The following is a 24,477-nucleotide window of genomic DNA, read 5'->3' on the forward strand; positions in this document are numbered from 1 at the left end:
ATGGAATTTCAAAATCCTAGCCTCCAAGGAGAGACTTGGTTTCACGCTTTCCAAGAGAGACCTATTTGTTTCCTTAGCAGTCCATAGTATGTTCAAGACTCTTCTCCAGCACAACATTTAAAAGGCATTGATTCTTCTGTCATCCTTAGTCATTGTCCAGCTCTCTGATGCATAGCAAATAATTGTGAAGACCATGGCCTAGATTAGGTCCACCTTAGTCTCTAAACTGACACTATTGCTTTTCAGTACTCTGGAGAGGACAGCAGATTTTCCCCAATGCATTTAATCTTTTGACTTCCTGACTGCTGGTGTTAAGAGTGTTGATTGTGGAGCCGAGCAAGCTGTAACTGTTAACAACTTCAATCTCTTCTCCATCTATCATGGTGCTACTAATTGGCCCAGTGGTGAGAATCTTTGACTTCTTGATGTTAACTTCAATCCATATTGAAAACTACAGTCCTTGACCTTCTGCAGCAAGCCCTTCAGGTCTTCTACAGTTTCAGCAAGCAAGGTTGTGTCATCTGCATGATGTAGGTTGTTGATGAGTCTGCTTCAAATCCTGATGCCACACTCTTCCTCATAAAGCCCTGCTTCCTGACTGATCTGTTCTGCTTTAGATCCTACTATTAAAAATGTTTTCTATACAAATGCTAAATCACCTGATCATCTGAGCTGTTGCTCTTATGTGCCTCCCAGTTGAGTATGACTCATAATGACTCTAAGAGTAGTAGGTGTGAACAGTGTCCTGTCCTGTACCATTCTCTTCATCTCTGACATTGCTGCCCTTACTGTGTTCATCCATCTCATTGAAGGTCTTCAGAGCAAATTGTACTAAATGAAAGATCATCTTAATTTTAGTATTTTTTTTAATATTGAAATGAGAAGAACAAATTTCAGAACAAATGTTTTCGCAGGTGTCTTTATGTTCCCCTAAGAGTATTTTTTTTTTATTCCAAATAGTGATTCAGGCAAGGTGAGGTGCTCTCCCTTTCCCTGTAGAGATGAGCTCCCAGGCCAGATGAGTTTTCCCCCAGGCAAGGGACAGGAGAGGACTTCAGGCAGGATGAATTGCCATCCACTTTCCTGGAAAGGTGAGCTCCTCAGGCAATCTTTCCTACCAGCCACAGGAATAGAGAGGACTTCAAGCAGGGTACTCTTCCTTTCCCTGGAGACTTGAACTCCCCAGCCAGGCAACCTTTCCCACCAGCTGTGAGACCAGAGGGGCCTTCAGATAAAGCAGGTTGCTTTCTTTTCCCCTGGAACAGTGACTTTGTCACCAGGGCAAATCTTCTGATGAGCCCAGAGACTAGAGAGGACTTTAGGCAGAGCGAACTTCCCTTCCTTTCCCTAGAGTTTTGAGCTCCCCAGGTGCAGCAATTCTTCCCATGAGCCCAGGAAATTAGGTAGGACATGTTGCCCTTTCTTTCCCTGGAGAGATGAGTTCCTCTCCCCTGAGGCAGTGATCATCCCAACCAGGACAAGTCTTCCTTCAAACTCAGGCACCAGAGAGGTCTTCAGGCAGGGTGAGTTGACCTCCCTTCTGCTGGAGCAGTGAGCTCTACAGCCAAGTTCAGCAAATAGAGAGACCTGTGAGGACTTTAGACAAGAAAAACGCTATCACAGCAATAACACAGAAGAAGTATATTACCTCACACCTCACACAAAACAAAGGCAAGATATCATCCACAAAAAGTGATCAAAACACAGAATCATGGTCTTATATAGTATTTGTCCTTAGGGGACTGAGTTAGTTCACTCAGCATAATGCTCTCCAGTCCCTCCCATCCTAGCAAAGTCATTGCTTCTGTGTGTGAATGTACCATAATTTCTCAATCCATTCCATTGTGGTTGGACATTTGGGCTGTTTCCATGTTCTTGCTAAGATGAATAACACTACTATGAACATTGGTGTACAAATCTCTGTTTGTGCCTCAGTTCTCATTTTCTCAGGGTATATTCCAAGCAGTGGAATAACTGGGTCATATGCAATTACTATGTCCAAATTTTTGAGGAAATGGCAAACTGTCTTTTGAGTTATTATACCATTTTACAATCCCACCAACAATGTTTAAGAGTTCCTATTTAGTCACATCCTCTCCAATATTTATTACTTGCTGCCTGTTATTTTGCCACTGCTACTGAAGCGAGACAGTATCTCATTGTTGTTTTGATTTGCGTCTTTTTTTTATTGCCAGTGATTTTGACTATTTCTTCATGGGAGGAAGGAGCAGAGGAGTGAGAGTGGGTGGAGGTGGGGCTTAATCATAGAGTCATAATTTGATGGGTGGAGGGAGGGGTGGGTAAAGAAAAGGGGGGGAATCTGGTTTGAAAAACAATCTATACAATCTTTGTAAGTAAACCAGTATAAAATACTAATTTTATTAACAAAAAATGGAAAATAAAAAGCCCCACAGAATGAGTGAATTTCCTAAAGGGTGAAAGTCTAGTTGAACTTTCTGAAACAGAATTCAAACAATGATCAAATATTTTCAATGGGTAAAAGAAAAAGTCGCAGAATTGGAGGAATCTATGAGCAAAACCCAAGTTGCTGATGTTCTCAGTGGTTCAAGTCAAATATGACCCGTGGCAATTCTATGAGCAACAGATCTGAACCTTGTCCTATTAGCTGTGCCATCATTACACTTCTGACACACTAGAGCCCATTGGGGCAGTCACTGTGGCAGTCCACCTGGTTGAGGATCTTCCACTTCTTCTCCAACTTCTGGCTTTTTGAGCATCATTTCCCTTTCCAAGGAATAGCCCCTTCTAGCAACATGCCAAAGTACTTGAGAGGGAGCTTTATCATCTTTACCTCCGAAGAACATTCTGGCTGCACTTTCTCCTAGACATATTTATGTATTTACTTTTTCTTTTGGCCATTCATGAAATGTTTAGTGTTCTTCTCCAATACTACAGCTCAAAGGTCTCAATTTTTCTTCTGCCATCCTTATTAATTGTCTAGCCCTCACATAAATAGAAAATATTGTAAAGTCATGTATCAGACACACCTTAGTCCTCAATCTGACTTCATTACTCCTCTATAATTTTGAAAGATTCCTAACTTCAGACTTTCTCAGTGCAATACATCTCCTAATTTCTCAGTGCAATACATCTCCTATTTTCCTGACTGCTGGTACCAAGAGTGTTGGTTGTGGATCCACGTAAGATGCAGTTATTGATAGTTTCAGTCTTTTTTCCATCTATCATAGTGTTGCCTATTGGTCCATTTGTAAGAATTTTTGTTTTCTTGACACTGAGATGCAATCCCTATTGAAGGTTGAATTCTTTGATCTTCTGAAACAAATGTTTCAAGTCCTCCTCACTTTCAGCAAGCAAGATTGTGTCATCTGCATAATGCAGGTAATTGATGAATCTCGCTCCAATCCTGATGCCACATTCCTCCTCATAGAGTCCAGCTTCTCAAATAAATTGCTCAGGATACAATTAAATAGGTAGGGAGAGAGAAAACCACCATGACACACACTATTCTTAATTAGAAATCATATAGATTTCCCTTGCTCTATTCACACAGCAACCTATTGGTATAGGTACAGGTTTCACATGAGCACAATTATGTGCTCTAGTATTCTCATTGTTCTCAATGTTAGCCACATCTTTTTATGTTCTACGCAGTCAAATACCTTTGAATAGTCAATAAAACATAAACAGACATTCTTCTGGTATTTTTTACTTTCAGTTAGCTTCCATCTGACATCAGCAATGATATCCCCGGTGTCCTGACCTCTTCTAAATCCTGCTTGAACTTCTGGAAATTTTCTATTTATTTACTGTTCTAACTATTTTTTAATGGTCTTCAGCAGTATTTTACTTGCAAGTAATATTAATGATATTTTTCAATAGTTTCCACATTCTGTTGTATCACCTTTCTTGAAAATGGGAACAAATATGGACCTCTTCCAATCCAATCCAGAAAGCTGTCCTCCAAATTTTCTGACATAGATTATTGAGTGAATCCAGGGTTGTATATGTTAATTGAAACAAGTCAATAAATATCCCATAGATTCCTGGGGCCTTAATTTTTTGCCAGTGCTTTCAGTGTAGCTTCAGCTTCCTCTTTCATTATCATTGACTCCTGTTCATGAGGTATTTTCTGAAATTTTTCTGTGTCTGTCAGTTCTGTTTGGTACAGTGACTCTTTGTACTCCCTTCATGTTCCTTTGATGCCTCCTTGGTCATTCAATATATTGCCCATGTTGTTGTTGTTATGTGCTGTCGAGTCACTTGCAACTCATAACAACCCTATGTACAACATCCCTAAACTCTGTTCTGTCTTGTGCCAATCACACTGTCTCTGATACACCCATCCCAATTACCCCAGTCACTGAATCAATCCACCTCATAAAGTGCCTTCCCTTCCTGAACCGTCCCTCCACCCTCCCAAGTGTGATGTGCCTCTTTAAGGACCGGTCCCTCCTTACAACACGTCCAAAGTATGTCAGACGAAGCCTCAGAATCCTTGCCTCCAAGGAGCAGCCCGGTTTAACCCTCTCCAGGATGAATCTGTTTCTTTTCTTAGCAGTCCATGGTACCCTCAAAACTTTTCTCCAGCACCACAGCTCAAAGGCATCAATTCTCCCTCTATCCTCCCTAGTCATTCTCCAACTCTCTGACACATAACAAGTGATTGCAAAGACCATGGCATGTATCAAACGCACCTTAGTCTCCAGAGAGACATTGCTCTTCAGTACTTTGGAGATGTCTCTAACAGCAGACTTCCCCATCGCAGTACGTCTTTTAATTTCCTGGCTGCTGGTGCCAAGAGAGTTGGCTGTGAAGCCAAGCATACTAAAGCTGTGAACAATCTCAATCTCTTCACTATCCATCCTGTTGCTGCCAATTGGCCCAGTGGTGAGAACCTGTCTTCTTGATGTTGAGCCTTAATCTGTACTGAAGGCTGCAGTCCTTTACCCTCTGCAGCAAGTGCTTCAGGTCCTCCTCAGTTTCAGCAAGCAGGGTTGTGTCATCTGCATGACGCAGATTGTTGATAGATCTTCCACCAATCTTGACCCCATTTCTCCTTATAGAGCCCAGCCTCCCGGATAATCTGTTCTGCATACAGGTTGAAAAGGTATGGAGACAGGACACATCCCTGGCATTTGCCCTTCCCAATTTTGAACCATGCAGTGTTTCCTTGCTCTGTTCTGATGACTGTCTTCCTGGTCCAAGTATAGGTTTCGCATTAGCACGATCACGTGTTCTGGGATTCCCATTCTTCTCAGAGTCTGCCACAGTTTGTCATGATCCACACAGTCAAACAACTTCGCATAATCAATGAAACACAGATAGATGTTCTTCTGGTTTTCCCTGCTTTCAGCTAAGATCCATCTAATATCAGCTACAATATCCGTAGTATCACAACCCCTTCTAAACCCAGCCTGGACTTCTGGCAGTTCTCTGCTGGTGTTGTTCCATTTGTTTTTGGATAATCTTCAGTAGAATCTTGCTTGCATGTGAAATCAATGAGATTGTTCTGTAGTTTCCACACTCAGTTGGGTCACCTTTCTTTGGAATGGGAACAAATATAGATCTCTTCCAGTCAGTTGGCCAAGTGGTTGTTCTCCAGATTTCTTGGCACAACTTGTTGAGCACATCCAGGGAAGAATCTGCCAGCTGAAATACATCATTTGGTATACCATATATTCCTGGGGCCTTATTTTTTGCTATTTCCTTCAAAGCAGCTTGAACTTCTTCCTTCATCACCATAGGCTCTTGCTCATATGTTGTTTCATGAAATTCTTCTGTGTCTGTCAATTCCTTTTGATACAGTGACTCAGTATATTCTTTCCATCTTCTTTTAATACTTCCTGGATCATTTAATATTCTTCCTAAAGCATATTGCCTGTAGCATTTTTAAATATTATGACTTGAGACTTAAATTTGTTTTTCATTTCAGCTTGAGAAATGCAGAACGAATTCTGTTTTTATTCTTCAGTTCCATCTCTCTACACGTTCCATTATTAATACTTTTCTTTGTGTTCTCAAACTGCCCTTGAAATCTTCTGTTCAGATGCTTTATTTCAGTATGTTTACCCTTTGTTTCAGTTTCTCAACACTTTAGTGCAATTTTCAGAGTCTCTTCTGCCATCCATTTAGGTTTTGTCTTTCTCCTTTCTTCATAATGACCTTTTATTCTCTTCATGGATGATATCTTGGATATCATCCCACAACTCCTCTGGTCTTTGAGCATTGGTGTTCAGTGCTTCAAACTTTTTCTTAATGTGATTTTGAAATTCAGATGGAAAAGTTTAAAGAACACATTTTGGTTCATGTGGGCTTGTTTTAATTTTCTTTGACTTCAGTTTGCACTTGTACATGAATAATTAATGGTCTGACCCACAGACCTCCTCTGACCCAGTTTTAATTGATGATAGTGAGCTTCTCCAAGTAGCATACCTTTCAGTATCACAGCAACCCATAAGTAATCTCAGTATAGCAAACTGACAGACAATTGCTATACCAATTAGAACAATTTTCTCCCCAAATACAACAAACTGACAATTTCATTTGTACCTCTAATAGCAGATCAGCACTTAGGACTGGGTAGGGGGACCTTTGTGTTTAAAAGTGAGTAGGCTTCAGGTCTGTGGCACTCAGGCCTGGTGTGAAGATTGGCTGTTAAAATCAAAGAGGAACTTTAAAAGAAGAAATACAAGACAGAGTAGATAAAACCAATGAGGCATAAGAAAACCTAGAAAAACAAGAAACCTCAAACAATCCAGGATATTAAAACCAAAGTCTCAGAAGCTGTCAGAAGATTGGTGAGACAGATTATAGAATTGATGAGATGGAGCACAAAATCAGCTGAACAGAGGATAGAACTCTCAGCATTGATCTGCTAGAGCAAAAAAGAATTTAAAAAAAAAAAGGAAAAATGAAAGCCTAAGACTAATGTCTTGCTCAGGCTTCTAACCGTCTCTCTCACCCCATTTCCTCTCCACTTCCTTGTGATATTGGTGCTACTGGCACAGGGAGAGCAGTCATCATGAGGCAGGGTGATCTCCATGTGGCAAGGCAGGGAATGGGGAGGTGCTGGAAGGGCAGCGAGAGGGAACTGAGCTGGATGCTGGCAGCGTGGGGTGATTGTGGGAATACAATACATGAGTTTAAGGGGTTGATCCCAGGACCAATACTCGATCTATTACATGCATACTTTCATTTGCTATTTTGGGTAAAATGCTTATCTGTCAAATACTGCTCTAAAGCTTAGCACCCAAATTAAGACAGACTATTTGTAAGGATTGGCCATCCACTTCCAAAATACCAGGCCTTTGAATACCCTATGTATAATAGAACACACTTAGATAAGACTAGCAGCTATGGCATTAGAGGCTGAGCCTTCATGTTGGGAATCACAAAGAGGGAGAAACAGTTGCATACAGACACTAGTGACTGGAATGTGAAGTGTGAGAAATTTGAATATAGGGAAATTTGGGATTGTTAAGGAAGAAATTGAACACATAAATATTAACATACTCGGCATTGGTGAAATGAAATGGATTGGCATGGGATATTTTGAATCAGACAATCATATGATCTACTATGAAGGAAATGAAAAGGTAAGGAAAAATGTGGTTGTATTAATAGTTACAAAGACCGTTTCTAAATCCATCTTGAAATATAATGTTATGAGTGACAGGATAATATTCACAAACATTGATGGAAAACCCATTATTACCACTATCTTTAAAATTTATTAACCAATAACCAGAGTCAAAGAACAGGAAACAGATGACTTCTACCTACTGTTACAATTGTAAATCAATCGAACAAGCAACCAAGATGCATTAGTAATATTGAGTGACTGGAATACAAAAGTTGGAAACAGGGAGAGGAATCAATATTTGGGAAACATGGACTTCGTGACAGAAATGAAGCTGGAGACAGGATGGTAGAATTCTGTAGAACCAATGATTTATTCATTGCAAATACATTTCATGAGAAACACAAATGGTGACAATATACATGAACTTCACCTGATGGCCTACACAGGAATCAGATTTATTATATCTGTGGGGGAAAATCGTTGGAGATGCTCAGTATCAACTGTGAAAAATAGGCCAGGTGCTGACTGTGGAACAGACCACTAACATGTAAGTTCAAACTGAAGCAAAATAAAATAAAATAAAATCTGCAAGAAACAGAGTTTTACTTTGAGTCTATCCCCACTGAGTTTAAGACCATCTCAGGAACAGATTTTAGGCCTTGAATATGAAAGATCAAAGAACCGATGAACTGTGGCAGGATATGAAGAATATAATCCATGAAGAATGTAAAAGGTCATCACAAAGATGGAGGAAGAAGAAAAGACCAAAATGGATGTCAGAAGGAACTCTGAATACTGAACTGAATATAGTGCCAAGGAGTCAAAGCAAAGGGAAGAAATCAAGAAATTAAGGAGCTGAAAAGACTTCAAAGAGCACCACGGGAAGACAAAGTATTATAATGAAATGTGCAAAGAGCTGGAATTGGAAAATCAAGAAGGATGAACTTAGCATTCCTTAAGCTGAAGGAACTGAAGAATAAATTCAAGCGTAACTGGGGTAATGGGGGTAATTGTGTAGGAGACAATGACATTCCTTCAAGTTTGAGCAGGTTTCAGAGCTGTTGTACATAGTGTCGCTATGAGTCTCAAGGAACTAAACAGCATAAAACAGCAACAACAAGGATAATGTGGAACACTATCAAGAGGAAAACAAGAGTTCCTGGAATTCCAGAACACGAAGAAGCAAAAATAGTCACTGAAAAAATTATGGAAGAGTTACTAGAACAAAACTACAGGTATTTTGGAGAATAAGAGAATATACATCCAAGAAGCTTCTTGTTGTAATTTGCCATCGAGTCACCTGTGACTCATAGCGACCCTATGTACACTAGCTCTGAGTATACATCCTGCCCTATAGTGAGCGAATCTCATTGTCTCCAAAAGACATAATCCCATTTCTCCAGTCACTGAATCAATCCATCTCATTCTGATTTTTCCTCTCCTTCACTGTCCTTCTACCCTTCCAAGCACGATGCACATTGCTTTCTCGCACACGTGAAGCATTCTCCACAATAGATCAAATTCTAGACCACAAATGAAGGCTCAATACATTTCAAAATATAGAAATAATGCCAAGAATTTTCTCAGACAACAATGCTACAAAATTAGAAATCAGTAAGAAGATAAAGAAGGAAAAATGCATATGGAAGTTAAACAATACCCTACTTGAACATGCATAGGAAATAGAAGAAATTGAAATTAAAAAAATTCTTGAAACAAATAAAGATGCAAATACAACTTATCAAAACCTGTAGGATATAGTCAAAGTAGTACTTAGAATTCTATTCATAACAATAAGCAAATATATCAAAAGAGAAGGAATGAAAAGTCAATAATTTAACCAAACGTCATCAACAAACAGAAAAAGAACAGCAAGAGAATATGAGAACTTAAAAGAAATAATATTTCAAAAATTAGGGTAGAAATAAATGGAATAGAAATCAGAAAAAACCATTGAAATTACCAACAAAACCAGGAATTGGTTCTTCAAAAAAAAAAAAAATAAACAAATCACTGACAAAGCTAACAAATGAAAAGAAAGAAAAGAATATAAATAAAAAGTGAAGGGGTGTTGTCACAACAGAGCTAACTGAAATAAGATTAATAACAGACTTTTATGATAAACTATATTCAAACAAATATGATAACAGAGAAGAAATGGACAGATACTTGGAAACTCACAACTCACCCAAACTGACACAGTCTGAAGTACTGCCAGATTCATTCTGTGAAGCAGACAGATTCTTGATACCAAAGTCAGGTAAAAACACCACCAAAATTGGAAACTAAAGACTGGTATCTCTCATGGACATAGCCACAGTGACTGTAACAATGGGTTTGCTATGTCTAAAATTGTGAGGATGGGACAGTGTAGTTCTGATGTTCATTGGTTTCTGCAAGTTTTAGTCAACTCTTGGGAACTTAACAGCAACAGCATTACTGGATTTAAACTATTAAAGCATTTGCTAACACTAAACTTGTGATTATTTAACTTTTGTGAGTTGTTATGCTAATGTAGCTAACCATTAAAAGCTATTACTTCCCTTACATTGTACACACCACAAAATCCCTTGAAAGTGAAGATGAGTATAATTGAGAAAAAAAATCTTATAATTAAATAAAAATTCATTCTTACAGAGTGATATGCAAGAACAGCTTCCGTAGCTGTCCATCTTTCACCTTGGATACAATGTTCTTAAAATAACCATTAACATTTTAAATATAGCAAGTTTGTGCCATGTGGTCATGGGGTGCACCCATGGTAGATTGTGTCATAAATTTTTGTCCAAGTTATATGATTATTAGTTTTATTGAGAAACAACTAGCACTTATTTTTATTAAAAATTTATTAAGTAATAGTGATTTTATAGTGCTCATTGCTATCTATAGAGTTGACTTAAAAATAAAGGTGCAGATAAAAAAAGCAATTCTTTTTATAGCAGCTATGCATTCATATTTTAATATACAGAAACTGCATAAATTCTGGGTTGCATCGCTGATGTGGTGTTATTAACTGAATCTTTACCAAGTTGGCGAGGTCCTGGAAAAAACAGAGCATTTAGTCAGGGTCTTCAGCCTGTGATAATGTAATACATATGGAGATGAAAAATTTGAAGAAATGTATCCTGTAGATAGATTTTTATGTAGAAATAAATGCAGAGTTGGGATCCTTCATACAAATATGACCACATTTATAAAGCTGAAGAAAAGAGGTTAGGTATAATTAAAACAAGGTAAATTTGGGATACTCATTTAGAATATCATAGATGCTTAGCTTATGCTTATATTTTACATGTATGTGGTTGCACAGTTTAACAGGGTTGCACAGTTTGGTGAGTAGAAGGAATGGGGGGAAGGAAATGAGAAGGATTCAGGTGAAAAGACAAGATAATGATGGACAAGACCCAATGGTGTTTAAGTTTATAAAACATAATGTATGAGAATGAGTGTATGAAATACAATATGAATGAAGAATAGAGTGAGACATAATGTACTTGAACGTTGTAAGCAACTACTACTACTACTACTACTACTACTACTACTACTACTACTACTACTACTACTACTACTACTAAAAGACCAAAAAAATAACCCAACAACCCAACCTGGAAAAAAAGAATATGGTTGAATGTTCTATGTATTTATAGTTCCCTGTTTATTATTTTGTTTTCCATAGACATGAAGCCATTATTATCTCAGGAACTAAAATGGCCAAACAAATCCAGAAAGAAATCCACCGAGGTGTGGAATCCTGGATTTCCCTTGGAAACAGAAGACCTCACCTTAGTATTGTTCTAGTGGGAGATAACCCAGCAAGCCAGACATATGTAAGGAATAAGATCAGAGCTGCATCTGCTGTTGGTGAGTATGCGTTTTAGTTGTAATTGTTCGCAGGTGAGTTTTCTGTTCTTACCTGAATTATGATAACTATAATTGATAGCTGCCAAATAAACTCATTCATTGTCCTTGGGTCTGAACCAACTTTAGAGGCTGTAACTTGTATAGGAAGAGAGTGTCTGTCTTTCTCCCAAGGAACCACAAGTAGATTAAAAATGGCACCATCGAAAGAAGATATGAACAGCCCAAATGTCCAACCACAAAAGAATGGATTGAGAAATTATGGTACATTCACACAATGTAATACTATGCAGAACGCAGGAGCAGTGTCTTTGTAAATTATTACCTAACTTGGAAGGGACTGGAAGGCATTATGCTGAGTGAAATAACTCAGTCCCACAGGGATAAATATTGTATAAGACTGTTATTATAGACTGAGTATAAGGATCCAGGAGGGGTAGGAGAGGCTGGAAGCAGAGGGATGTGGATGTGCAAGGGTAAAGATGGGATTAATCATTGGGTTGTACAATTTGATGTGTTGGGGATGACGGTAATAAAAAAAATTTGTTCAAATTTGTATTAGAATTTTGTAAATAAACTAGTGGGAAAAAAAATGGCACCAAGGTATGATCTTTGGATTAGCAGTTCAATTCCCCATGAAAGAGGCCAGAAGGGCTATCAAGTAAGTGCCATTGGAAGAACATATTATATTATCATTAGAGATTATTTCCATAGTTGATGTTTGTTTAATTCTTGAAATTTTGTTTCAAAATTCGAAAATCAATCTGGTGTCACCTCAGAGCTTATGGTAAGGTGTCAAAGAAATATTTTTCATGTAAAGGGCCTATCTTTGTTACATTTGCTTTAATTAATTAAGAAACCTGGTCTACTACACTCTATGGAACTTGGTCTTCTAGTAGTGGTGGTAGTGATTATTTTTACCTATTTAAATCTACTAACCATTCTTATTTTCTGCGATCAAGTTATCTATCACCTTATGGTTACCATTGCATATGGAATGAAACAAAGGCTATCTCCATGATCAATTATGAATTAGATAGTGTTCCGTGTGATTTATAAAGGTTTTTATTGACTGATTTTTCAAAAGCAGATCACAAGACCTTTCTTCTAAGACAGTTTCAGTCTGGAAGCTCCACTCATGGCTGTGGATGAGGCACATTTGCCAGAAATAGAACCCATGTCTGCCACATAGAAGGCAAAAATTCTATCACTGCATCACTAATGTCCTGTCTAGTGATAGTTGTTGTCAAGTTGATTCAGACTGGTAGTAACCTTGAGAGTCACTTGTTGCTATTGTTGTTATGTGGTTCGTGTTTAATAGGACTCATAGTGACCCTATGAACAACAGATCTGAACTCCATCCTATCCTGTGTCAATCTCTCCATCTCGGACACACCCAAGCCCTTAGCTATAGTCACTATGTTAATCCTGGTTGAGGGTCTCCTCTCTTTTGCTGTTCCCCCAGCTTTACAAGCATGATGAACTTGTCCAAGGAATAGCCTGTCCTAGCAACATGCCCAAAGCATGTGTGTTGTTAAGTACCATCAAGTGGAGTAAGAGTCACAGTTATCCCATGAACGGATTGAAACCTTGCCCCATCCTGTGCCTCCTCATCTCTGCTAATCAAGCTCATTGCTGTAGTCATTGTGTTAATCCATCTCATTGAAAATCTTTCTTTTGCTGACCTATCATTCAAACATGATGTCTTTCCCCCAGAGATATTGTGTCCTGAAAATATGACCAATGGATAGCACTGAGAAGAATAATTCTTGAAGATTTGTTTGTGACCATATGGAACCTGTACACAGACCAAGAAGTAGTTGTTTGAACAGAACAAGGGGTGCTGAATGATGTACAATTGGAGAAACCGTTTATTACAAATAAGTGCAATCTGTCATATCAACCATGAGAAAATATCTCTAGTCTTTGAAAAATGCCCTCTGATGGTGAAGTGAGCACAATCTTTGAAGCAATGCCTTTACTTCCTATGGGACAGATAGAAAAAAAAAAATCAAATATAATGAAGCAAACCCCAATCCCACATGTTTGTCAGTCAGATGATTCTTTCTGCTTATTTTCTTCCAGGTATCTGCAGTGAGATCATTCTAAAACCTAAGGATGTTTCTCAGGAAGAACTTTTGGATGTCATAGATCAACTGAACATGGATCCACGAGTCAGCGGCATTTTAGTTCAGTTACCACTGCCAGGTAGGTTATGTTCTTCTACGCAGTGTTGAGTTTACCTGGGAGAAAGGACATCTTTTAGTATTATATTTCAAAGTTGTTGTTATGGTTGAGTACCACTGAGTTATAACTGATTGTCCGTCCTTCTCCTGTGAAGCAGCTGGTGGCCTCGAACCGCCTGCCTTTGGGATTTCAGCGCAGCTTCTTGTCGTTAGGCTACCAGAGGTACTACAGGTAATTTAGAAAATATATCTAAAATGAGACTAGCTATTAGTCAGGCATGCAGTGAGTGCCGGTTTCACAAAGGAAGCTCACAATGACCGAAAATGGAAAGGAAAAAGCAATTAAGCATCAGTAGTTCAAGCAGTTTACTTTTATATAAGTAGTGCAGGACTACAATAATTATGATTTTTGGAGATCACTTTGAGTTTCAGCTTGCAAAATTATTTCAGAAAATTGTAATTATTCTTTGACTTTAAGGAGTTTCTTGAAAAACATAAAAGCTCTCTTACCTTTGGCTGTAAGTGTGTGCTGTTGTTAGGTGCTGAGGGGTTGATTATGACTTACAGTGATGCCATGAACAACAGAATAAAACCTCACCTTACCTTATAGGAAAATTAAAAAAAATAAAGCTTGTGTATATTCAGCACACTGTATTTTAAAGTGCCATAAAGCTTGAGAATGAGCATGTTTAATTTCTTTATAGAAAAGTCTAATGAATGGTTTGAACAGTGCTTGTTATCTTATCCTGGAGCTTAAGGTACAGAGAGAGTATCCTTTCTATGCTTTGAGGAATACTCAATTTCCTTTCCGAATTTGGGTTAGATTCCAACATTTCATCCTTTAAAAGTTTTAAAATATTTCTGTTAGTTATTTTAATATCCCTAAATCTATCTTTAAGTCAGGACTGGGTGTAAATCTGAACAGTATGGTTGATATCTAATGTCAGTTAGTATATTGTGCATTTATCTGTGTATAAAAATGTGAAATAAACACTTCCAGATACATGAAAATATCTTTGGTATCATCATTTTAATGCTGTTGCAAAATAACTATTGTTGTATGTAAGTCAGGCATTAAGTAATCCAGGATTCCTTGTGTATGCAATTTGAATTCTCTTGAAGTGGCTTCTCCATACCTCCAGTTACTGTCAAGTCAGTTCTGACTCCTGATATTCTAATGTTTCCCAGAGTAGATTTGCTCCATATGATTTTGGTGTCTGTTTTTATAGAAGTAACTTGCCTGGACATTTTTCTGTGCCAACCTTCAGTTTAGTTTAGTAAGTGAGTGCAAACACCTAATACAACTTAGGGGGCAAAGAGCTTTCTGTGTTCATTAAACTTTTCCAGTATTGCCTGTAGTTTAATTTTTGCCTTTGCCTTTGTCATTTTTAATTCATTTCATGAAGTCCAATTTCACCTGCTGTATTAACACATTTTGCTTCTTTGCTGTACATTTCTTTATCTTTGTTGGCCCTTCGATGTATCCATTTGAGTAAAATGTATTGTGGGTTTATTACTGGAAAAAGAGGTGTCAATACAACTGCAACTTTGGTGTCTATGTGAACTGAATAGCAAATGTGTAATGCCAAATCTCCTCAGTTACTTCTCAACAAGAAAGGTTGTGTCAACTGAGGAGGGTCTGAGGCATTTGCTGCACGAGGTCAGCCTTCAATATGGATTGAACCTCAACATCAAGAAAGCAAAAATTCTCACCCCTTGGCCAGTTGATAGCATCTTAAATGGTGAAGAGATTGAGGTTGTTAACAGCTTTAGCTTGCTTGACTCCATAGTCAACACTCTTGGTACCAGCAGCATAAAAATCAAAAGACTAATTGCATTGGGAAAGTCATCTGTCAAGGACTTCTCCAGAGTACTGAAGAGCAACGATTTCAGGGTGGAGACTAAGGTGTGTTGATCAAAGACATGGCCTTCACAATTACTTACTATGCGTCAGAAAGCTGGACAATGACTAAGGATGACAGTAGAAGAATTGATGCCTTTGAGCTGTGGTGATGGAGAAGAGTATTGAATATACCGTGAACTGCTAGAAAAGCAAACAGGTTCATCCTGGAGAGAGTGAAACCAGTTTGCTCCTTGGACGCAAGGATTTTGAAGCTTCATCTCACATCCTGTGGGTGTGTTACAAGGAGGGACCAGTCCTTGAAGAAGGACATCATTCCTAGAAGGGTGGAGAGACAGCACAAAAGAGGAAGACCTTGGATGAGCTGAATTGATTCAGTGACTGGGGTAAGGGGTAGGTGTGTCAGAGATGATGTTTAGAATTAGAAGAAGAATTCACATGTAGCACTTAACATTGTATATCACAGGGAACTGAAGTCTAGAGAAGGCCAAGGATTTTTTAAGAACACATATCGTTCAAGAATTTTTATTTGGTTTGAGCTTAGTTGTCTATTTCATGCACAATGAAATTTTTTTTAATATTGCATTTACCAAGTAATCTGAGTTTTCAAGTTTTAACTTTATCTACTTTCAAATATTTATATAGAATATGCAATGACCGTTGATGATAATAAGGGTGTGTGTGTGTGTGTGTGTGTGTGTGTGTGTGTGTGTGTTGAGTTTTTTTCCCACTTTTAGTGAAGGTTCACAAAGAGTCACATCATTCCTTCATTCATGCGCTTTTGGCTTGATGTCAATTGAGTATTGAGTTACTGTAGATAGTAACAATCTGCCACTAGGTGGCAATAGTGATTCATCTATTAGAAACAGCATGCTGGAGTATTGGGTTAATTTTTTTTTTTTAAACAAAAACAGAAATGTAGCCAAAAGGACATGATGATAAATCTTTGTATGCTCTGGAAGGATTAACTGTATATTTATGTGGAAATATAATAATATATAAAATAATATAGAGACTACAACTTTCAACATGGATTACATTTCAACAGCAAGAAGAAAAATCCTCACCAGTGGACTGAAAGGTAATATCATTATGTTGTTGTTATTTCTATGTACTGTCAAGTTGGAACTGACACATAACCGACCCTCTACCAGGTTTTCAGAGGCAGTAGATCATATGGAAAGAGATTATCCATCCTTCTCTCACACAACAGCTGATGGGTTCAAACATTATGCCTTTGAGATTACAGTGCAGCTTCTTACTACTAGGCGACCAGAGTTACGTTGTTGGAGAAGTTGTTCTTGTGTGCATCTGAGTTAACCATAACTCACAGTGACCCTATGGACAATGACTCTAAACCTTAGCCTATCCTGAGCCAACCTCACCAGCTCTGACACATCTGACCCCTTTGTCACACTCACTGTGTCAATCTATCTCATTCAAAGTCTTCCTCTTCTGTGCTGACACTCTTTTCAAGCATGAGGGCTTTTGCCCAGGACTGATCCCTCCTGGCAACATGTTCAAAGTATGTGAGACAGAGTCTCAAAATCCTTGCCTCCAAGGAGAAGCCTGATTTCACCCTTTCCAGCACAGACCTGCTTTTCCTCTTGGCATTCCGTGGTATGTTCAATACTCATCTCTAGCACCATAACTAGTTCTCAAACCAATACCTGTAACAATTATGTTTGCATCTTTTTATTAATACTCTAGTGTTACCCTGCCTCTCAAACCTCTATAAAGGATAATATAAGCACCTACATTTTTAAGCATTCAAAATAAAGTTTAACTTCCTACTAGCTATCTGTAATGATATCAGACTAGGGACTCAGATGTGCCCGATCCAGACCACAGTCTTCACAATTACTTGCTGTGCATCAGAGAGCTGGACTGACTAAGGATGACAGAAGAAGAACCAATACCTTTGACTTTTGGTGGTGGAGAAGAGTATTGAACATACATGGGCTGCCAAGATCACAAACATAGTGAGGGGGTGAAAGCAACTTTCTCCTAGGAAGCTAGGATTTTGAAGCTCTGTCTCACAAACTTTGGGCATGCGGCCATAAGGGACTGGTTCTTGGAGAAGGAAATAATGTTTGGAAGAGTGGAGGGAAAGTGCAGGAGAGGAAGACTCTGAATGAGATGGATTTACACAGTAATTGAGTAATAGGAATAGGCGTGTTGAAGTCAGTGAGATTAGCTCAGGATAGAACAGGCTTCAGAGCTATTGTACATATGGTCACTATGTTTCACAGGTGACTCGATGGCACATAACAATGACAGTAGCTATCTTTGACAAATAACTATTGTACCCCTAAGAGAAAACCTAAGGATAAGCAAATGTATAGGTTTCATGGTATGGAGCTGAGCTTCCTTGGGCTAGGCGGCACAAGAATCTGAGGCTCATGATCCTAGATTGTTGTTATGTGCTATCAAGTCACCTGAAACTCTTGCCAACAATATATACGACATCTCTTGAACCCTGCTCTACCCTGGGCCAATCTCATTGTCTCTGACAGACCGAGTCCCTTATCTCCAGTCACTGAGTTAATCTATCTCATCCTGGGTCTTCCCCTCCTGCGCTTTCCCTCCATCCTTCCTAGCATAATGTTTTTCTCCAAGGACTGTCTCTTCTGGCCACTTGCCCAGTAAGTGTGAGACAGAGCTTCAAAACCCTTGCCTTCAATCATCAGCTTGTTTTCACCCTCTCTAAAACTAACCTATTTGTTCTCCTGGCAGTCTGTGGTATGTTCAACACTCTTTTCCAGCACCACAACTCAAAGGCATTGATTCTTTTCTGTCATCCTAAGTTATTGCCCAGCTTTTAACAAATAATTAGAAAGATTATGGCCTGGATTGGGCACACCTTAGTCTCTAGACTGACATAGTTGCTCTTCAGTATTCTAGAGAGGTCTCTGACAGCAGACTTTCCCAATGCAATTCATGTTTTGATTTCCAGACTGCTGGTGCCAAATGTGTTTTACTGAAGAAAATAAAATAAAATAGAAAAAAACAAAAACAGCTCAAACATTCCATTAACAGGGAGCTGTCAGAAATTCAAGGTGCATTCTGGATAGGATGTGGAACAAGGAGTATCATTGCTGATGGCAAATGAATCTTGACTGAAACAGACTACCTTAATATATTTTCTTATACATTATTGATTGTGGAAAACTATTATTTGGGTCACAGCAAACTATGCATAAAATTACAGAGAACTAGAATTCCAAAACACTTAATTGTGCTTGTGCGGAACCTATAAATAAAGTCTTCCGCGGGAGAAGAGTGGATATTCTCCTTCTACGTGATTAACTATCTCTGAAAAGCAACGGGACGGTCAGCTATGGGTATGTTCTATCTCAACAGTACACAGTAACAATAACAACATAACTAGAATAAGAAGCAGTTGTTAAAACATAACAGTGGTGTTTAGCATGGTTTATATAAAGAACATATTGTGTTAGAATTGCATCCTTTTAACATATTTATTTAGTCTGTATGTTCAAATAATTTGAGAAGTTGGACTACGTGAAGATGATTGTGAGGCATCAGGATTGAAGGAAGAATCATTACAATTTGCAATATGCAGATAACACAACATTGCTTTCTAAAAGCAAAGAGGGCTTGAAGTACTTCATGATGAAGAGCAAAAACTAGCTTTCTGTATGGGTTAAACCTCAACATAAAGAAGGCAAGCATCCTTGCAACTGAACTAATAAACAACATCTTGATAAAGAAACAAGTATTGAAGTTGTCAAGAATTTAATTTTACTTGAATCTATGATCAAACTCAGCTGGGAGCAGCAGTATGAGTACTTAATTGGCAGCACATATACTAAAATGTAAATGATAAAAAAGATTAGCAAGGCCCCTGCACAAGAATGACAGGCACATTTGTGAAGCGTTCCCTATTTTTATGGGATTTTAAAATGTTACAGCCACACTGGAAGGCAGTTTGGAGTTTCCTCAAAAAGCTGAACATAGGAATTCCTTGTCATCCAGCTATTCCACTGCTAGGAGTATACCCTGAGGAAAATAGAACTGAGACACAAAGAGAAATTTGTACACTGGTGTTCATAGCAGTATTATCTTCTATAGCAAGAACATAGAAACAGCTTAAATGTTTATCAACAAACAAATCGATTACAAAATTGTAGTACATTTTTACAATGGAAAACTATGCAGCACTCAGGAGCAATGATTTTGAAAAATACTAAATAACATGGGGGAGGCTAGAGAGCATTTATGACAGGGAGCCTGAGGATAGGGAGGCAGTGGAGCGCGGGAGGGAAATTCACTGGGTTGCAGAGATTGGCAGGCAGTGCATAGAGGCTAAAAGAATTAGGAAAGATCCACTAGAGACCTGACAAGATGGGGCAATAGAGGGCATAGATCTATGGTGATTAATACAAACCTCCATAGTGTGTAGCAATGGTATTAAACACTTGTGAATTAAAGAATGTGTGAAACACTATGTAAATGAAAAACAATGTATATGAATTTTGTATGCAAGCCAATATAAAATAAAACTAAACTTTAACAAAAGAAATGGCACATTGTATTGGGGAAATCTGATGCAAAGGACCTCTTTAAAGTATTGAAGAGCAGGATTGTCACTTTCGCTTTGAGGAGTAAGGCATGTCTAGTAAAGTTATGGTGTTTTAATCAAGTCCTTTGCCAGGAAATTTAGAGGATGGCTATCTGGCCAGCGGATTGGAAGAGGTCTTTATTTATTCCTATTCCCAAAAAGGGTGATCCAACTGAATGTGGAAATTATTGAGCGATATTATTGATATCACATACTAGCAAAATACTGCTCAAGATAATTCAAAACCAACTAAAACAGTAGATAGCTAGTTTCCAGAAGTTCAAGAGGGATTTAGAGGGGGCCATGGCACCAGGGATATCATTGCTGATGTCAGATGAATCTTGGCTAAAAGTAAGGAATACCAGAAGAGTGTCTATTTGTCATTTATTGACTATGCAAAGACGTTTGACTCTGTGGATCATAACAAATTGTGGCCAACGCAACTGGGAATCGCAGAGCACTTGATGGTGCTTATGAGGAACCTATACCTGAATCAGGAGGCTGTTGTGTGAACAAAGCTGGGGAGCACTGCATGGTTTAGAATTGGAAAGGGTGTGCACAAGGGATGTATTCTGTCTCCATGCCTGTTCAGTCTATATGCTGAGCAAATGATCTGAGAAGCTGGACTCCATGAAGAGGAGTGTGGCATCAGGATTGGAGGGAGACTCATCAATATCTTGCGTGAATGCAGATGACTCAACCTTTCTTGTTGAAAGTGAGGAGGATTTGAAGCACATGTTGCAGAAGGTCAAGGAATGCAGCTTTCGGTAAGGATTGTATCTCAATTTCAAGAAAACAAGGATTCTTACTACTGGGCCAATAGGCTGTCATGATGGATGGAGAGGAAATTGAAACTATCAACACTTTCATCTTTCTTCCTTGGATCCACAATTAACACCCTTGGTATGAAAAGTCAGAAGATAAGGAGACATGTATGCATGGATCTTTCCAAATTATTGAGGAGTAGTTATGTTAGTGTGAGGACTAAGGTGCATCTGATTAGTCCCTGGTCTTTCCAATTACTAGCTATGCATCCAAGACCTGGACAATGGATAAGAATGACAGAAAAATAATTGATGCCTTTGAGCTGTGGTGTTGAAGAAGAACATTGAACATTCCATGGATGGCCAAGAAGACAAATAGATATATCTTGGAGAGGATGTACCCAGAGTGCTCTTTGGAGGCAAGAATGATGAGGCTTCACCTCACATACTTTGGACATGTTGCTAGGAGGTGCTATTGGAGAGAGATATGATTTTGAGAAGTGTGGAGGGTTGACAAAGGAGAGGAAGGCATCAACCAGGTGAATGGACAAAGTGCTGCAATAGGTTCATGTGTGTCAGGAAGTGTGAGGATGGTGCAGGGCTGGACTAGATTCAACTCGATGGCACCTAACAACAACCACAATAACAACAACAATCAAGTCATACATATGCAGAAGCTGGCCAATAAATAAGGAAAACTGAAGAAGAATTGAAACTTTTGAGTGGTGTTGTTGGAGAAGATGTTTTACTATACTGGCTAAAGAACAAATAATCTGTCTTAGAGGAAGTGCAACGAGAATGCTTCTTAGAAGTGAAGCTGGTAAGACATTGTCTCACATAGTTTGTATTCCCAGGAATGGAACTTACCTGGTAAATGAGAAGGCCAGAGAAGAAGAGGAATGCCCTTACTGAAATGGATTGACATAATGTCTGTAACAGTATGCTGAAGTTTACTGTTGATTAAGAAAAATGCAGATTTGAGCATGGGTGTGCATAGAGTTGCTATGATTTGAAGCGAATGTCATCTAACAACTAATGCAATTGATTTCTCTACTGAAAAACATCCACTACTTTCCAGGCTGGAGTCAGAAAATCAAAAGGGCCGGACTCACTCAGCGTTTCTTAAGCTGAAGGAGTTGGAAAACAAATTCAAGCTACGGGTGGCAATACGTAAAGATAGTTTGGGTAGAATGTTGAACGATCCAGGAAGTCTCAAAAGAAGATGGAAGGAGTACACAGAGTCACTGTATCAGAAGGAATTGGCTGACGCAGAGGAATTTCATGAAATAACATATGAGCAATAGCCTATGGTGATGAAGGAGGAAGTTCAAGTTGCTATGAAGGAATTGGCAAAAAACAAGACTCCAGGAGTTGACAGCATATCGATTGATTTATTTCAACAAACGGATGCTGCCCTGGATGTGTTGTTCAGTAAGCTGTGCCAGGAAATCTGGAGGACAGCCAGCTGGCCAGCTGACTGGAAGAGATCAATATTTGTTCCCATTCCAAAGAACGGTGACCCAACCGAGTGTGGGACTTATCAAGCAATATCATTGATATCACATGCAAGCAAGATTCTGCTGAAAATTATACAAAAACGTTTGGAACAATATGTCAACAGAGAACTGCCAGATGTGCAGGCTGGATTTAGAAGAGGTCGTGGTACTAGGGATATTATAGCTAATGTAAGATGGACCTTGGCAGAAAGCAAAGAATACCAGAAGAATGTCTATCTGTGATTCATTGACTATGCAAAGGCTTTTGACTGTGTGGATTACAACAAGCTGTGGCTGACTCTGAGAAGAATGGGAATCCCAGAACATTTGAGTGTGCTAATGTGAAACCTATACTTGGACCAAGAGGCAGTTGTCAGAACAGAGCAGGGAAACACTGGATGGTTCAAAATCAAGAAAGGGGTCCGTCAGGGATGTATTCTGTCTGCATACCATTTCAATCTGTATGCAGATCATCTGAGATGCTGGGCTATAGGAGGAGGAATGTGGCATCAGGATTGGTGGAAGAATTATCAACAACCTGTGTTATGCAGATGACACAACCCTGCTTGCTGAAACTGAGGAGGACTGAAGTGCTTGCTGCAGAAGGTCAAGGACTGCAGCCTCCTATATGGATTGAAGCTCAATATCAAGAAAAAAAAGATTCTCACCACTGGGCCAATTGGCAGCATCAGTATGGATGGTGAAAAGATTGAGATAGTTAACAGCTTTCGTTTCCTTGGTTCCACAGTCAACACTCTTGGTAACAGCAGCCAGGAAATCAGGAGATCAATTGCATCAGCTGTGAGGGACCTCTCAAGAGTACTGAAGGGCAATGATGTCAGGCTGGAGACTAAGGTGCACCTGATCCAGGCTATAGTCTTTGCAATTACGTGCTATGCATCAGAGAGTTGGACAGTGAATAGGGATGATAGAAAGAGAATTGATGCTTTTGAGTTGTGGTGCTGGAGAAGAGTGCTGAATGGACTTCTAGGAGAACAATCAGGTTTGTCCTGGAGACAGTGAAGCCAGAATGTTCCCTGGAGTCAAGGATTCTGAAACTTTATCTGACATACTTTGTGCATGTTGCAAGGAGGGACTGGTTCTTGGAGAGCGACATCACGTTTGGGAGAGTGGAGGGACAGTGCAGGAGAGGAAGAATTTCGATGAGATGGATGGATTCTGTGAGTGGAGTGGTGGGAATGAATGTGTTTGAGACAGCGAAGTTGGCACAGGATAGAACGGCGTTTAGGGCTCTTGTACAGAGGGTCGCTATTTGTCGCAAACGACTCGATGGCACATAACAACAATAACAACAGCAACATACTAAATTTTGTTTTATATAAAAAGTTATTTAATTTAAATTGTGGTGTTTAAGAAGATTACTGAGTATATTATGGACTAAAATAAACAACCAAGTCTATTTTGGCGGGAGTGCAACTGGGGTGCTTCTTAGAGGCAATGATACCATTTTGTCTCCTGCATTTTGGGCATGTTATCAGAAAGGGCTTGTCCTTGGAAAATACAGCACGCAGAGATAGGTGGAGGGTCAGAGAAAGAGAAGGTTCTCAACAAGATTGACACGGTGACTATACCAATGGCGTCAAGCTTGTGGAGATTGTGAGGTTGATGCAGGATAAGGCAGATTCTAATCTGGTTTCTTCAATCATCCAGTAAACTTTATCTCAGAGTAGTTGCAAGTCAGTTTTTCATTCTTTCATCCAGCAAGAAAAACCTTTAACTTTGGTTTCATCTCCAAAGTTTCTCTGCTTTTATCTTGTTAATTCACAGTTGTACTACAGCCTCTTTACCCTCTCTCCACTACCATCATTCAAAGTGTGGATAGCATCACTTATATTGGTCCCACAGCTGTTGATGATTTGCAAGGCCATATATCCATAGTTAAAGTAAATGAAGACCATACCCTTCCCCAACAGGGGCTAATGCAATGGCTAGAAAAGCCAATTTTAAAGGATTCTGAAACTCCAAGCTCAAAAGTGGAAACAACCCAAATGTCTATCAACAAGTAAGTGCTTAAATAAACTTAGGAGCATCTATACAATGGAATGCTATCCAGCTATCAAAAGGAATAAACTATTAATATATGGTATAACCTGAAAAAAAGTCAAAATAATTGTTGTTGTTGTTGTTATGTGCCGTCGAGTC

At 38.9% G+C, this 24,477-nt stretch overlaps 1 protein-coding gene across 1 annotated transcript in view; it reads left to right on the top strand.

The window, feature by feature from the left end:
• The window catches only part of MTHFD2L (methylenetetrahydrofolate dehydrogenase (NADP+ dependent) 2-like), a 259,118-nt gene that overhangs the window by 11,116 nt on the left and 223,525 nt on the right, over positions 1–24,477 (top strand). Inside the window, exons 2-3 of the mRNA XM_006898448.1 lie at positions 11,241–11,425; positions 13,508–13,630. Coding sequence (XP_006898510.1) covers positions 11,272–11,425; positions 13,508–13,630 — 277 coding nt within the window. The 5' untranslated portion in view covers positions 11,241–11,271. The remainder of the gene's footprint in view (positions 1–11,240; positions 11,426–13,507; positions 13,631–24,477) is intronic.

This window comes from Elephantulus edwardii, unplaced genomic scaffold (assembly GCF_000299155.1).
Source record: "Elephantulus edwardii isolate Elephantulus edwardi_28Jun2011 unplaced genomic scaffold, EleEdw1.0 scaffold00230, whole genome shotgun sequence".
Classification (NCBI taxonomy): Eukaryota; Metazoa; Chordata; class Mammalia; order Macroscelidea; family Macroscelididae; genus Elephantulus; species Elephantulus edwardii.